Source organism: Platalea leucorodia (assembly GCF_965183815.1).
Source record: "Platalea leucorodia genome assembly, chromosome: 1".
NCBI lineage: Eukaryota > Metazoa > Chordata > Aves > Pelecaniformes > Threskiornithidae > Platalea > Platalea leucorodia.
This window is the reverse complement of record NC_138823.1, coordinates 90,392,962-90,409,580: the sequence shown is the minus strand read 5'-3', so window position 1 is coordinate 90,409,580 and position 16,619 is coordinate 90,392,962. Positions and strand designations below refer to the sequence as shown.

General features: G+C 39.0%; 1 protein-coding gene across 2 annotated transcripts; it reads right to left on the bottom strand.

The window, feature by feature from the left end:
* Positions 1-1,224: 1,224 nt before the first annotated feature.
* On the bottom strand, positions 1,225-16,619 carry LOC309589142 (UPF0489 protein C5orf22 homolog). 2 transcript variants are annotated; one of them, XM_082309039.1, is made up of 9 exons: positions 16,478-16,619; positions 13,796-13,941; positions 12,447-12,596; positions 9,676-10,138; positions 7,814-7,876; positions 5,481-5,602; positions 4,514-4,580; positions 3,803-3,942; positions 1,225-2,385 (listed from the first exon to the last, which is right to left on the bottom strand). In XM_082309039.1, the coding sequence occupies exons 1-9, from the start codon at positions 16,574-16,576 to the stop codon at positions 2,253-2,255; spliced, it is 1,383 nt and encodes a 460-aa protein (XP_082165165.1). In that variant the 5' UTR covers positions 16,577-16,619; the 3' UTR covers positions 1,225-2,252. The 2 variants fall into 2 exon arrangements, with proteins under 2 accessions (XP_082165165.1, XP_082165166.1); XM_082309040.1 differs by lacking the exon at positions 16,478-16,619 and having other exon boundaries at positions 12,447-12,640; positions 13,796-13,883.

The following is a 16,619-nucleotide window of genomic DNA, read 5'->3' as shown; positions in this document are numbered from 1 at the left end:
TTGTTCCTTCCCTCCAGCTACCCTGTGAGGGTTGTGTGCCTCACTGCATTGTCCTGTATGGCCAAGGACCTCCCCTTTTCCACCGTTACTCCCTTTGGAAACAACTGGAGCATCAGAGTCGGTGGCAGGGCTGCATCCCTGGGACTGGGCTGACTGGAGAGCCTGGGTACATCCCAGCAGTGAGAAAAGCTAGGGCAGGACAGACCCGAGGGAGAGAGGGTGGGGAGAAGTCACCCTGGTTACAGCCATGGCTCCGAGGGGCTGTGTTGTCTGGGCCAGCCCCTGGATATCTGAGCCCCCAAGAAATGCTCAGGACAGCTTCAAGGACAGTGATGGGATGGGACAGGTAACAGCTCCTCCTCGTTACTCCTTCCTCCTCACACTTCTCCCCTGCTCCAACGTGAGGTGCTCCATGGGCTACTGTTCCTTCAGGAAGTAACCACCTCCTCTGGTAGGGTCCTCTCCCAGGGGCCGCAGGGAAACACCTGCCCCAGCGGGGCCTCTCCCGGGGCCGCAGGGGAATCTCTGCCGGGGCGCCTGGAGCCCCCCCTCCCCTCCTCCCGCTCCCCCCTCGGGGCTCGCAGGGCTGTTTCTCACCCTGCCGCCCTCAGCCCCAGCTGCTTCTCACAGGGGCTGCCCCTGCAGACCCCACTGCTGCTGTGAGCACCTGGGCACCTGCACCCGGTACAAGCTGATGTGCTGCAGGTGCTCTGTTTTGGGACATGGAAACAGAATATCAGAGGGCCAGGCAGAACTGTGCTATCACACCCTGCGAACTTCTCTTTCTGTGGCTAACGTAATTCTCTACAGCACAGAAGTACCCCGGCACCTTTGATCCTTTTTTTTCTGTTTGTTTTCTACAGCCTTATTCAAAGCCCAGCAAAGAGCATCTCTTACTTTAAAAAAGCCAAAAAATTTTACACAAGCTGTACGTGATCTGACTCCACTTAGTTTCTGCACGCAATGTATGGCTGTGTATGATGTATTAAGGATCTTGGATCCAAGGCTAGCCGTGTCTTTGTGACAGAATGCATAAGCACAAAGAAAATGGGTCCATGGTCATGGAATTTATTCTACTTGAAGAAATATTTTAAAATAATTACATATTTACAATTTATAATATAGTCATTTATACCAACAGCAGAAGTAGTAAAAAAACTGTAAAAGCGCACAAAGTCTCTGTAGAGCAAATAGTAATGTTAACAAATGAACTCAACAATTGCAGAAGAAATTACAAGCAAAATTTATTCATAATAAAATACAATATTCTAGGTGGTATTTTCTCTTTCCCATTTCAGTTTCATTCCCAAATAAATCCTGTGGGTTTTTGTTCCTCTGGAAGTGGCAGTTTTCTCTAGAACCAGATTGCTTTCTAAATTAAATGGTTCTAAAACTGTTATTTTCCAAATAGCAAAACTGAAATGAGCGAAAACCTGGTACAGAAGATTTCACTGCTGACTTTAATGAAGTTAAATCTTTGTTTCTGAAGAAAACATCAATTCAACTCCTTACAGGATTCAACAGAAAAAAGCATGCACATGCATGCATACTTTTTATCCTTAGAAATACGTAAAAATGAAAATACCAAGCCAATATCTGTACATTAGGGATATTATCTGAGTCACCAATTAAATACTCTAAGGCAAAAGAAGACAATATTAATGCAATTGTGTATAAATATAAGTGATATTCTGTGGATGGGGCAGAAGCCATAAGCTGCTCTAGAGAAATGATAGGGGGATGCCTGATCATCTCGAGCACAGCAGTTAAGAAAAATCACTATGTAAACCTAATGTCTTAATGGCATTATTGAGATGATTTTTTTTTTTTAAAAGATACAATGCAACTCAGGAACATGTCTGTTACTCACCAAACTCCATCAAAAAAAAGTTTAATTACATAAAAGAAATCCATTTATTTTAAGAAGTTATATATATAATTTTTTTTTTACAGACACTTAAAGAAATCATGTGAAAAAATACATTTTATGGACAAAAAATAGTTTCTCTTGTACTGATTTTAAGAAGCAAGTCAGTAAAAATAATAATCACAGAACTAATCTGAACAAAGCCAAACAGATAACAGTTCAGATGCAGTTGACTTGGAGAAAGCAATGCAACTCAAAACTAGCTCTTGGTCAGCTTGGGTTCTAGTGCCACCTGCTGAAATAACAGTATTTTTCCCCTTGCAACCATAGCTAATATACAATTTAAATTAATGCACTGCATTAGAAGGCAATAGATGAAGAAAGGTCACAAAGAAGATGAGGTGCTTGAGTAATCTAAGTGCACATCCAGAGTGCCATACACCGAACCTAGTAAATTGAGAACCTTCTCTTGAATGATGTCAACCTGCTCTGAAGGGCAATAATCATCCAAACTTGATCTGTAACAAGGAATTGAAAAAAGCATGAGAGAGATGAGACATCGCCCCCATCACCACATTTTGTATTCTTGTAATGCTTTGCGTCTAGGCTGAAGCTACTTTCGAACTGTTGTGAGTTCTGCCTCCCAGCATCCCTTCAAAGCATAGTGCTGTGCTTCTCCTCACTACTTTCAATGGTAACAGTTTGCCTGAAGTTGAACAGAAAGTCTGGAGCAGATTCAGAATGTGACCTATTCATCCTTCCAATTCTGCTCTGTTCCTGACTCTTGACACAGAACATGTTGGCAGTCAAAGTTCAAGCAAATGATCTAATTAAAGACTTGGTGGAAAGTTAAGACTGAAAAATTCAGATGGTACTAGTAAAAAAAAAAAATAGGTAGGAAAACTTGTAAAACAAATCTTTACAATCCGTGGAATATAATATTATTTACAGTATCTATTAATGAACTGTAAACAGATACTAGTAAAAAAGCAGAGCTGACGCTTCTTGGATTTTATATCTGTCAAGATCTACATAAATGATTCTGTATTTTCTCTGCAACAGTAGATGATAACCCTGCAGCCAGCCCAGGAAATACAGCTTTCTTTTAGTATAGATATTAGCCATACTATTTCTTGTTGACAAAAACAATTTCATGTCAGCTTCTGCTATTGTTGCCTGGCCTTTATGGGCACACTTAGTATTTTTGAAGCGATTAAATTACAACAATTTGTCAACAGATAAACTGTGGTCTTCAAATTAAGTTTTCCCAGGACAGATCCCTGGTTGTCCCAGTTCCCTAGCCTCAAACTCCATCCTGTTCTCCCAAATAATACCCTTACAGTCCTGGAAGTGTAACTTTTACCCCATACAAAGCTTTACTAGAGCTTTCTAGAATATAAATCCCTTTCAGCCTATTAGATGAAAACCACTTCCATCAGAAGTTTCACTGAAAACAGAAATCCTATCTGTAGTACAATGAACCCTAGAACAAGAGAGTAAGGAAGGTGTGATTTCAGCCCGTGCAGGCTTGTCCAAGCTAGCTTTGCTCTAACTACCACAAGTAATAAAAGTAGTGGAGATGTATGAACCCTAGTGACAGCTATCAGTCTCACGACACACAGGGCATCATCACAGGCTTTGTATAGCCTGTGCTGAAGCTCATTAAGACAGCATGTTTTCACTGCTTTTGAAATCTGTGCTAGCTACTCTAAAGCCCAGTAAAACTGGCCATCAGCACAGAACCTTCCTTTAGCTGTGTAGATACTGTCACTGCCTTATGATCAACATTTTCAAATATCCATTTTCAGTATGCTGTAGGGCTTCCACTTTAAGACAGAATTTAAGAAGTCCCAACCAGTGCTATGTTGATAGAATCATTTAGCTTCGTAAGCACAGTCTGAGCATTTTAAAGTAAAAATATCTACATAGTCTTACCGAGCAACTGTCACAAGTGTGGGCTTAGGCATATCTTTTAGTAGAATTTTAATGGATTGTATGAGACCTTCTATCTCCTCTTCAGTGCTAACATGGTGAGGAAGCTCCATATAATCACAGGTCAGACCGGCCTGATGGACCTACATGTAAATTAAACAGAGATTTAATTTCTGTTGATGAATTATTGATATAGCTTATCTTTGTAAAAAGTCTCTAAGATACCATCCCTAGCCCAGTAGGTAACTTACACCTCTTCAGGCAGTAACAGTTGGGCTTTTTTTCCCCAATTTGTTCTTTAAACAAAGAGAATAAAATTCTGGAGGTTGTATGGATTGTTTCAGTATCTCCAGTACACTGTACCTCTCCTATGAGTTCAGAGTATGCTGCAGCCCTTGAAGAGGATAGGTACCTTAAGTTCTATAAAGTATATTAACAGATGCTGGTGAAATGAAACCTTCCTTCACAGGAAGCAGCCTGAGACGTCACAGTCCTGAAAGATCACATTAATGTTCCCTAAATATAGACGAGTAGACTTTTAGAAGCTTTAAAAAGAAAAGCTGGCCTAAGATATAAAAAAAAGGAAAACTACCAAAATCTTTCAAAGTCCTAAATCAAGAAGCACATCTGAAATGAAGCATGATCTTTTGCCTCCCTGTTGAAGCTATTCTTTTGAAATCTGTCTATTTTCTGGTCTTTTACCTAGTCACCTACCATTTCGTAGTCTGGGCTTTCCATCCTGGTTTTCAAACTATGAACTAGTTGAACAAGTGACTTCATTCTGGAGTTAAAACAAAACCAAAACTTATTACATAAACAGCTGGAAACACATATATTTACCTTAAGTGGTTAAAAAAAAAAAAAAAGAGAGAGAGAGGAAAAAAAGAAGAAAGTAGAAGTTATCATGGCCTAGGATTTGAAAATGAAGTTTGCCCCTCTGTGTCATTTTGCACCTAATAAAAATGGAAATTATCAGTACTATTGTACTGTTTCACCAGGTCTTTCTTAGAAAGCCCCTATACTCATACCTGCCTCTGGCAAGACCTCTTTTAGGGCCGATCTGGAGAGAAGCTGTTGTAGCTCGAAGTTGTATGAACTAGATAGGAAATGCTTGTGGTCACTGTTACACAGGTCTGGCAGTAACTGCTGTATTTGATGGGGAAAATGAGTGATTTTCCTATCAAGGGAAAGCTTGGACTTTCGCTGTTTCTTTTCAGTGAAAACACTTAGTTTAAAAGCATAGCAGATACTGCTGAGATGTTTTGTGGACACTGTTGCTCAGGTACAGCCTTTCCTTCACTTCCATTTTTCCACAAGAAAGCAGAACCTTCAGGAACACCAAAGAAGTCCTTCTCCATATCCTCCACAGTTTGTTCCTTTTTTGAGAACTCTGCTTCACACAGATCACTGAATTTTTAGTCGCCAAATGTGCCTCCCTCCACAGACAACAGAATTTGCATGAAGCTGTACAAGGCTGATCTTGGAAGGCTTGCCATGGCACCGAAAACAGCAGACTGTCTTGTCTTTTGTTTTGTCTGACTCACTCTCCTCTAGAACTAAAGGAAAAATGGTAGCCTTGCATAGATCCTATCCAGCCTCTCTCCTTTTCTGTTAGTAAAGTGCTGGGCTAATCAGTTCCCAAACTACTGTTTGCATTTTAAGCCATTTAGAAATCTCCTACCCAGGATATGAAGCCCACTTCTGTAGGGTGTCTTCATCATCATTGTCACACAAATCTGCAAATGCTGCTTCCAGATCTTCTAGCTGATGAACACGGTTTTCAACACAATCCAGCAAGCCCTCCTTTAAATAAGCACATATAAAAGTACGTTAGGAAAAAAAGAGGTAAGAATGTCATGTCTTACCCTATGATTTAAATTCTGAAATGACTGATCTACTGGAAGTGGGGAGTCAGAAACAACTGATTCATTACTACAGAACATCTTTTCAAGAGGATCAGAATGAATGCCTGCAGAAGCTGTTATACCTTCAGAATAAATCACCTCTCTCTGCTCTGTCTTTCCCACAACAAATAAAAAAAAAAAAAAAAAAAAAAAGCCACGTTTACGTTCTGGCAGAATACACCGGGGAGAGCTAAGAAACTTTTTCTATATTTGTTTCTACAGCACTGAAATGCTCAGATGAGTACAAGCTTTTCATTTATATAACAAAAGGAGAATTTAATTTTTTAAGTTTAAAAAAAAAATGAATATTATTAAATCAAATGCATTTTCAGAAAAACAAAACCAAATTTGATGCTTTGACATTGTTTCAACTCTGTGTGCCTGAAAAAAACATGGAATTATTTTAAAATGTCAGTTATTGCTCTGATCCTGCAAAGGTTTATGCCCTTTCTTTAAAAGTTCAGAACACATAAAGATGCAATCTTCTTGGAGCGAGGCTACATACATTAATATAGTTGTACATGCAAACATTTGCAGAAAGAGATCCTACATAACATATCAACTGAAAAGCAATGCTTGGCATATTTGGTATTAAAAATGCAGTGGTGTGTGAAGGAAAATTATTAAAAAGCACATTGAAATAGATGGGTAACAATTAAGAACATAACAATTCCCTCTTAAGATTCTGCTGGCTGTATCATATAACAGATGATGATTCCTTTGCCCAGTGATGTCAACTTTGGGCTAATTTTTAAGAGGAGCTGAGAGTATCAACCATTCATGAAGTATAGCTTTATGATCATATCCTGGGGTATGAGTAAGATACTTTTCCAAGCAGCACCAGTAACTAACCTTAAAGAAACATCCGATCCCCCTCTATACTACTAAAAAACCAGCCAAACAAAAAAACCCCAAACGACACGCTATTTTTTATCTTGTAGAATGATAGAAATGTACATCTAACCATACTCTGGAGCTATGAAAACAGATTTTAAGAAACTAGACAGCTAGGATATTTTCTGAAACTTCGAAAAACACGAAGTTCACTAGCTTTCTACCTTCAAACCCTTTAAACTGACTGTCTCACTATAAAAACATCCATGAATCTAGTCTTGCCTGGTTCGGTTCTATACCTATCCATTACCCACTGTCTGCTAACCATTTCAGTTGCCTCCTATAAATTCATTGGCTTTTGTAACTAACTTATGCCTGAAATCATATTGGGCACTTAAATCACAAGCGTTTACCCCTTTTATATTTAACTACCTTTTAAATAGGTACCTGGTTTTATTGCTGATTGATTAAGAAATATGAAAATCAATTTGACAATCTTCCATATTATCTCAATTTCTTTATACACAAATATAAATTAGGACTCATTAATCTGTGATAATTATATGTGTTGAATCTCTCTGTAATAGTGTTCAGATGAGATTATGAAAGACAAGATCATGTTTAGAAATTACTTGGTGTAATGACCATTAATATGGCTGTTTCCATGGTTTGGGCTCAGGGCTGAATGACTATTTTGGCAGCTACAGCAGGCTTACATTTCCATGACTCAGAAGCACACAACGCATACAATGAAAAGTACATTATAGTGGTATAATATCATCCTTTCCATATCTAAATAAATAGGTAAAATACCAGTTAGGCATTCAGCACAGCTCTGACTATGAAGTAAAAGCAACTAGGGCAAGGAAGGGAAGAGCCTGGAAGGGGGGAAAAAAGAACAAACCACAAAAAAAACCCCAACAAAATAAAATAAAAAAAAACAAACAACAAAACAAACCAAAGCCCTGTTGAGCCATAAAAAGAACAAGACTGGAAATGACTATGTTTTCATTTCTTTCTTGTCAATTACCACTTGTTTACAGAAATTAATTTTCACACTCACGCTAGATATTTATGCAATTCACATGTTTAACCAAAATGTTTAATAGGAAAGAATTCCTAAGATGCTGCTGATTAGCATTCAGCATGCTGCATAGCTTAATTGGAGACCACTTCATTAAGCACTTTTCATAGGTTCCTTTCTTGTTGTAACTCATTTTCATTGGGTAAATCAAAAGAATCATTCCCTCATACATCCCACAAGGAAATACCATACCTCTGTTGCATTTCTATGAGGCTTCTTGAAATTGTACAACTCTTGCAAAAGCTCATATTCCGTCTTTGAAAAAGAAAAAAGAGGCAAAAAATTAGACTCTTCAAATGAGAAACAAAATCCTCAAAAGCCTTCCTTCTTCAAGAAAAGAATTTGATCACCAAGATCATTCCTCTAGTACTGCAGACAACTCTGTAAATGCAGGTGAGGAAGATGCTGTGAGGCTTGAGAAAGAAGCAACACTTCATGGCCTCAGCCAAGCATTTTGGAATTGTCTAACTTTAAACCTGACTTCAAGAACACAGCTTTAAAAGCTAAGTATTGACAATCTGTTAGTTAAAGACTCTCTGAAATTAAACATACATGTTGCTAAACTAAGGTCCCACTGAGATGCTGATTAAAACTGAGCTGGCAGATTTAGGCAGACAAAACCAACAGGGACGTATGACTGTAAATGAAAACAGGACAGGTAAAGGCTTCAGGCTGCCTGGCCAACAAGTTCACAAGTAAACTAATACAGGGGCTTGTCAGCCCTACTCCTTGATAATATTCAGGTTTATTTAATCAAGGATAAACAGATCTCATTATTTACTTAACAGCATTAAAAAGGTCAACACTCATGAATTTTTCAGAGCAGAGGGAGAAAGGAAGGGTACACTATTCAATTTTTACAGAAATACAAAGCATCTTTAGGACAACATTTTGGATTTTAGACTGTTTTGGTGGGAAGACAATCCTCTTCTGGACTGGTGAACTATATTTGCTTTTTAGCTTTTCCTTGGTTTCTTACATTTCAAGTGTTAACTTGGGAAAAATGTCTGGATGGAATTATTGTAATTTACAACAGAGGGAACATAGTTAAGAAATATTAACTGCAAATGAAATTGTTATATCAAAGAAGGTACACTAGGTGCTCTGTGCAAGACCACTTCCAAAAGTGGTTCCTAGAACTGAGAACCTATCATAGCACAAAACCGAAAAAAAAGCTCAGGAAAAAAAACAAACCCCACCCCCAAAACCCAACCAACCAAACCCCTTCAAAAACCTCCTCCATTATTTTATTCAGAATGTATTTCAAGCCCTAAGAGGGGTATTGAATTTTATTCTTATATGGCAAGACCCCAACAGTGTTTTCCCTTTGCTGTACGCTTCTCTTTGTGATTCAGAACAACTGGCATTGCATATTGTCTGAAGATACTGTGATCATAAATTCTGAATGTCAGAAGCTAACAGAGGTCAGGGGCACTCTATTCACTTCTTTACGGTGAACAAGGAAGCAGTAGTTTAGCTGAAACTTAAAAGATGTCAGATGTTCTCCCGCATAGTCTGAAGTTAAAACAATGTTAAAAAGAGAGATTTAAATGCTAAAAACAGTCAGGATATTGCAGAAGAATTTGTAAATCTAAATGCCACACCCAATTTTCAGGGCACATTAGTTAGTTCCTAAAAATCTGTTCACATGAAGAAAAGGTGCTAACTACTTTGCATTGTGGCTTTCCAGTATCATAAAAAAGGATACAATCTGTCATCCCTCCCTGATGAATCTTGCTGTGGTTATTTGGAACATTACCTTTGGAAACCCAAGCACAGCTTTTATGTCCCAAGCAACAGGCAGAAGTGAGCCATACACCTCTGAGCTTCAATGTGCACTCAATACCCATTTCAAACCTAAGGACCTACCCCTATTAGTTCTCTTGAGTGTACACTCCCTTAGAATGTCTCTCCTTCAAATATTACCATGAATCATTAATCATGATCAGCTGATCTGCTAATTTACCTTAGATGAAAGTTTCTCCATAGACATAAATGCTAGGACTGGTACTCTTTTTGTGAATGGTAGGAGGCCTCTCCATTGTCGCGCTTACCTGTGTGTACATTTCTTTGAATGGATTTTTAACGGAAAAAAAATCTAAGTCGATGTCTAAAACATATGCATCCCCTTTCTGCAGTACTTGGCAGACATCTTTAACAACTTCCCTTATTCGGCATTCACTGTTTCTGAGAGAGGTTGAAGATGAGCACTCTGACAATGTTTCTGCCTTTTTCAGGGCACTTGCATTTTGTATTTCCTTTTTCTTCAGACTTGGGGCGCTATGATCAAGGTCACCAGGAACCACTGATGAAGAGGGAGAAGCAGTGCTTGCTGCGTCATCTGTATTTAGTTTCAGTCTCTTAGCAGATGCTATTTCGCCATTTTCTTCCCGGCTGTTTGATGCTTCAGTAGGATTGATGAGAATGACGTGCAAATTTAAAGGCTTCTGGTTTTCTAGCTGATCAGCAGGAACATAAAGACCATCACTTAAAAAGTAATGATCTGTACCTGTAACCCTACAATGGACAATAACTCACAGTTAATATACATCTTTGCAAAGACCTTAGGAAAAAGCATGTGCACTAACGGGATCCTGAGAAGAATGAATAGATGTTTGATATACACAAAATTATTTATTTTAATCCACAGTTTTTTAAATTGAAGTTTTTTCCTACTTCTTTATTGCTGAATCAATATATTAAAATCCACTCTGTATTTTTTATGATAGCCCTACAAGGTTTTTAATGGATAAGAAAAAGATTATACATTGTGTGCTACTAAGGTTAATTTGCCATTGAATTGCATTTTAAAGACAACATCCAGAATTTAACAAGGTATTGTCAATATTATGGCATATAAGACTGCAAAGCTATGGATATTTTGTCTTGGATTGCCTACTTTTTAAGAAAAATTCTGTTAGTTGTGCTTGAGAGGTGCCCTGAAACCCATGGATATTGATTTAGTAAAAGTAAAATATTATTAATCAATAGGTAGCATTTAACTTTTCTTTACCACCAATAGGGATTCTCTATTCTAAGTGGGGGAGAGCACGTAAATTGAGGATGAATAGCTACATATCAATGGTATCCACTTAATTAAAAACAAACAAACAAACAAAACCCAGCAACACTGAAAACTCCCCTTACAGTGAAAATTTAAAGAATATTAATTTCAAGCCATATTTCAGTACGTTAAGCCGTAAGCATCATAAATTCAGATTAAAAAAATAAGCTTAAGAAGAAGTGTATTCTGCTGCTCACTTGCATTAAGGCCTCATTTGATTACAGGCTATCACCATCAATCAACCACAAAGACAAATAATTTCATGAGCAGCAGAAATTGGAAGCTTAGTTCCCCCGTGTCTTGTGGCTGGATTATCCTAGGCCTGCTGAGAGCCTGGATCACAACTTCATCTTGTTGATGGGGCGTTCACAGGGCCTCTTCTCAGAAATTCTCCAGGGTTCAACATGAGCTCATGCTACAGCCGTTCCTTTAGTGGGACACTAAGGTATCTATGCCTATCCATCCACCCGTTGTCAACAAAACTTTTAGAAAGTTCGTATTTCTGAGGACTCTCTCCCTTTCTTCCTTCATGATTGTTGTAAGCCTGGAACCTGAAGAAAAGGTACCTGACCACCTTCAAAACGCAGCTGGAAATGTTGTTTTCAAGGTTGCTAAGCCGACCAGAGGATCTGTGGGAGAGCTATTCAGCCATCATGAAGTATTTCTCTATGTGTGCTAGTTCTCATGGTTGAATGTAACTGAAAGCACCAGCTTTTGTCTTCTTATTTAGCTTTACTTTAGGTCTCAGATTCAGAATTGTAGAGCTTGTGTGTTTTATTTTAGGTGGTAAAACAAAGCATTTCTCTGCTGCCTTGTGTTAAACTTGCTTCAAAAGATTTATTCTGATATGCTGGCAAGAGACATGATTTGTAAACGTCCATTCAAGCTGTACAAAATCACAATGCAGTGAATATGGTGAATGTGAAATTGTCATTGACTGCATCCCAGAGAACGATGAGGGGCTCTGACTGGAACTTGAATCACAGAAGGATTAAGATTGGAAGGGACACCTGGAAGTCTCTCGTCAATCATCTGATCGAAGCAGAACTAACTTCAAAGCTAGCTCAGGCTGCCCAGGACCTCGTCCAGTTGATTTTTGACTTTATCAAAGAATGGAGAATTCACCATCTGCTTGTGTACCTGTCTCAGTGCTTAACGAGTATATCAACGTAAAAAAAACGAACAGAAATAGACAAACAAACCAACCAACCCCAAAAAACCACACATGAGAAAAACAAAATCATCAAGGCAAGGCAAGAGATTTCTCCTCTTATCCAGCACTACTGAGGTCACATTTGACATACTCTGCCCAGGTTTGGGCCTCCAGGACAAGAGAGATGACGACAAACTGAAGAAGGGCTGCTAAGGTGATCAGAGGGCCGGAGCACATGATGGGGAAGTGGGGGGAACTGGGTTTGTTTTGTCCTGATAAGGGAGGACTAAGGAGGATCTCATTGCTGCCCTCTGTTACCCACATTCTCTGTTAAAAATTACTGCTTTCTGAGATTTTGACTTTAATGAAGAGAACTAATTTAAAACTTGGGTAGCTGAAATGAAATGTGAATAGCTAGAATTACCTGTAAAAAAAAAGAATTTAAGGCACCATTTTAACTGCACCAACTCACACAAATAGTCAGTCACATTAGGTCATAAGGAACTCACAAATACAAATTACATTTTCAAATTTTTGTAGAAGAAGCACCCATGAAGAGCTATAGAGATAGCCTTTATATTGTCAGCATATGACAGCAGACAATTTACCTGATTGTAGTTGTTGATAAGTCTTTCCCAATTAAAAAATGATGTTTTCCTTCTGAGATCTGCTGAGCCCAGGGTGGGTGAAGCCATACTACTTGAGAAATATGGCCAGCATAAACAGCAGGCATAATCCAGTTCTCAATACTTAATTCACTGTAATGAATGGAGAAAGGCTGGAGATAATACTGCTACTTTCCCTGTAAGTAAAACATGGTCAAGAACACAACAAACATATTCCACATCTTGAAAGCCCCCATGCAAATCATCTGAAATTAGTACTCTGTGTAAGGTTCACATCATCAAAGAAAGAATAAGAGGGAAATCTTTATTCATAAGACAGACCAAAAATGTCTACAGTAGAATTTTAAAAGTTAGGATTATAGAGTGCAATCAGCTTCACTCTTAGTATGGCAACTTGATTATAAACTACATGGATTTGTTGTCCTTTTTCTCTTGATACACCACACAGAGGAAAGTACAAGGAGCATCATCAATGCTGTTCTAAATAACTTGAAACTGACCTCAAGGAGTACTTTATTGTAAACTGCTCTATGTAGATTTTAAATATAATCTCGGTAATTAAAGTGAGTCAATCAGCACCTACAGAACAGCAACTTTCTTGATTATCAATACCCTCTTTTTCATGTGTATGATACAGCCCACAAAACTTCTTATTGATCCAACAAAGAAAACAAAATATTGACTACGGCTAGCATGATACAATTACTTACACACCAATTACATCATCTTGTCATTGTTGTAAATCACCATAACACTGAAGCAATCGATACTTATTTTAAAACAGGAAAAGAAAGACAACAGCAAAGATCATTCTGTGGCTTGTTATCTACCGAAGAAGTTGGGGGAAAATATTGGTCTTAATGATCTTAATAGGAAAATCTTGTTCAACTTCACATATTTACCATGTCAACATAGGAGATATTATTTCAATCTCAAAGGCAATTTTTCAGTATGAAGAGAGAAAGGCTGTTTTAAAACCACAGCTCTTCAGACATAAAGCATCCACTCAGGGTGCTGTCCTTTTACTCAGAGGAACTAATTGACCTAATAACACGATATACTACTGAAAAACTAAACAAAGCAAATTTATAAGTCTTAAATTGCTTGATATGGGACTTAAATATTTGACCACATTCAATAAACACACACATAACTTTTTCCATCCAAAAAAATAAAGTTTTCAGCAAAAATAAAAAGACAGAAGATACACATTGAGACTGACTTACACTTCTTTTTTTCACACATCCTACACAGTCATACCAATATTCACTGTAAATCAAAGGCAGCAGGAAGCAGACTTAAAGTGTTCTGATGCAGTACCCAGGACTTACTTAAAAAGAGCTTCTTTGTCAAATACAGTGTCTGCAGGCATATTCACAGGAATAAGAAGGTCTGGATGGGAATCAAGATGAACAAAGCTGATGTTACTGGCAGGAAGATGCTTTGAACCAATGGCACGATAGATGAAAGGCAGCACCTAAAACACCACAAATAAAAATATTTCCATTGTAACCAGTGAACTGAAAAATGTAATGGCTTTAACAGCAAAAACACTAGTTCCACTCTTATTCCTTTAGAATTTGGGTTAGAGGGAGGAGGAGATGGAAAACAATACAAAGGGGAAACAACTCCAGCAGCAGGACAGCTCATGAACCATGATCATTATGAGCCCAAGAGTTCCACACAATAGAAGCTGCTGAAGAATCATAGTTTTACTCCCTCTTTCCTTCTTTATAGGAAGTCTTGTTTGCAGAAGCTCTTCTCACTAATCACTCAACTCAATTCCTAGTTTTTTTCATTTGCAGCTGAACCCCAGGAATGCCTTTCCTCTTCTGCAGAACATTGCCCCTGCATTGCCTTCTCCATGCTATAAAGCTTCCTTGCCATGCATGGGTGCTGTGGAGATAAACATCTCATTACGTGTCTTTTAGAAATTAACTAATAGCCAGTGAAAACTGACCCCACCATCATTTAAACTTCAGCTGATCTTTTAACCTATCCCCCTTGAAGAAAGGGCTTAGTTCCTAATCCTGGCATGATTTAGTGGCTGCGATCAAGAGACTACCTTTCTCAACTGCCCAACTTCATCCCCTGCTAAAGGTCTTCACTCATAGGTGGGAAAAACAGGAGATGAGGCAACTCATCAGTTTATAGCATAGCGAACCACTGAAATGCAATAATGTAGGGTGGCAAAGTGAGAAAACTGATGGCTGATTCACGATGCCTTTTACACTGAACTGCAGTACATGAAGTCCTTCCACAGTTATGGGAGAGTAACTGCCTTAGCTGCCAGAACAAATCCAGCACGGACTGTGAATCATGTTCCTATTACACAGGGAATGTGAAGACTGTAAAAGGACTGGGCAATAAAAATTACACGATCTTTACATTAAAACAGAAACGGAGCTAATTTTTTGGCATAAAAGTGATTAAGATGACAAATCCTGTGTACTGCATGGGCATAACCATAAAACATGACTGACAGCTGAAATTTGGACTGTATTCAATCTGTCTAGTAATAAATTCCTCAGTTTACTCAGTACATATGCAGTAATATGTACACTACTGTAATAGTAGATAAATCAAGGTTAAAAATAACAAGGGTTCCCTGATCCATGACTTAATACTTCTTTGGAAAAATGAAATAATCTGGCCTACCTGAAAAACCTACAATCTTTGCAATTAAAGTTAAAAAGTTCTTCTACTTTGGATGAAGAACAAAATTTCCTTTATACCAGCTGTTATTATTAATCAAAGTATGATGCATCCAGTGACACCTTGCCCTAGAGAAACATCAGTGTCAGCAAAGGACTATATAAAGTTTCTGTGAAATTCTTACGCTTTGGAATGAAAGGCCATATATGCTTTATGCAAGATAGACCAATGCCTATATGCACATATACTGAAAACTCAGCATATATATTTAGTATGAATAGACTTTGTTAATTGAAAACAGAAGTATAGAGAGTAAAACAAAGACGAATCATTAATATTCATTATCTCAGTACTCCTATCACAGTGACACTCTTAGTCCTTGGTGACCACGGAAAAATAGCTATCACAGCATCCTATTTTCCAGTGAGTCTTAGCAAAAATGACCTGCATTAAACTATTTACTTACAAGTTCAGAACATTATTTTCTTTAATAAACTTTATTACACTAAAATTTTCTGTTTGTGAAACACTGATAAATATTTTTCACTTTTTTCTCCACAAGGTTTTCATGCCCCCAGCAATCCTCAGTGAAATCAGTGGCTTTCTGCACCACTGGGTGAAGAATCTGCTCAGGACTAAGGTCTCAGTTTATGCCACTATAAACGAACCATATGAGAAAACAGAAACAGCTGTTCAAAAGCAACTTCTTCTTCACCCCCTTGTTTAATTACTTAACTAAAAAAGCAAAGTTCCAAATCTGACATTTCTTCTCAAGTGGCAGTCAATCTGCTTGTTAGGATGTGATTATATTTACCGATTTGCTGCTGACATGCCATATACTGTGTAGGGTTGAGTTTCAAAGTACTGCACTAACGCCTAGCTAACTCTAAGAGCAGCGTAATGCAGATATTATTTCCTTTCAACTACAGCAACTACGACCCAAAGAAGGAAAGAAAAAAAAAAAATAAATCAGCCATAATTGCTTAAAAAGATGCCAAAATCCGATCACGGCATTAATAAACTTAATCACTGAATCGGGAAGGAAATTCAGGTCACCTGGGCAGCGAACTTCATTTATGCTTCATTAGTGAAAGAGGACGCCGCGGAGGCGGGGACTATTCCTGAGGGAGCGCCGGCGAGAAGCCGGTTACCCGGCGGGAAGGCGCGTCCTGCCGGGAGGCAGCCGGCGACCGCACAGGGGCTCCGGCGGGCCCCTCCCTTCGCTTCCACCTGCCGGCCTAAGCCTCCGCGCCGCGCAGGCAGGAAGAAGCGAAGCTACTCCCCATGCACCACCCGAGGGATCCCCCATTCCACCGCCCGGCCCGGCCCAGCCCCGCTGCCCAGCGCCGGGCACTCACGTCCTGATGGTCCTCAACCACCCACACCGGCAGCGCCGGGTAGGCCCGCAGGCGGCCCCCGCCGGACCGGTCCCCGCTGCCAGCCGCCGGGCCACTCATGCCGCCGCGGCCACAGGCCGGGCAGGGCAAAGCCCGGCCCCAG

Excerpts from the sequence above, each read along its gene's own strand:
- LOC309589142 (XM_082309039.1), bottom strand. The coding sequence starts at position 16,576 with ATGAGTGGCCCGGCGGCTGGCAGCGGGGACCGGTCCGGCGGGGGCCGC. Across the intron at positions 5,603-7,813 it reads CTCATAGAAATGCAACAGAG|GAGGGCTTGCTGGATTGTGT; the intron begins GTATGGTATTTC and ends GCTTATTTAAAG. Across the intron at positions 3,943-4,513 it reads AAAGCCCAGACTACGAAATG|GTCCATCAGGCCGGTCTGAC; the intron begins GTAGGTGACTAG and ends ATTTACATGTAG.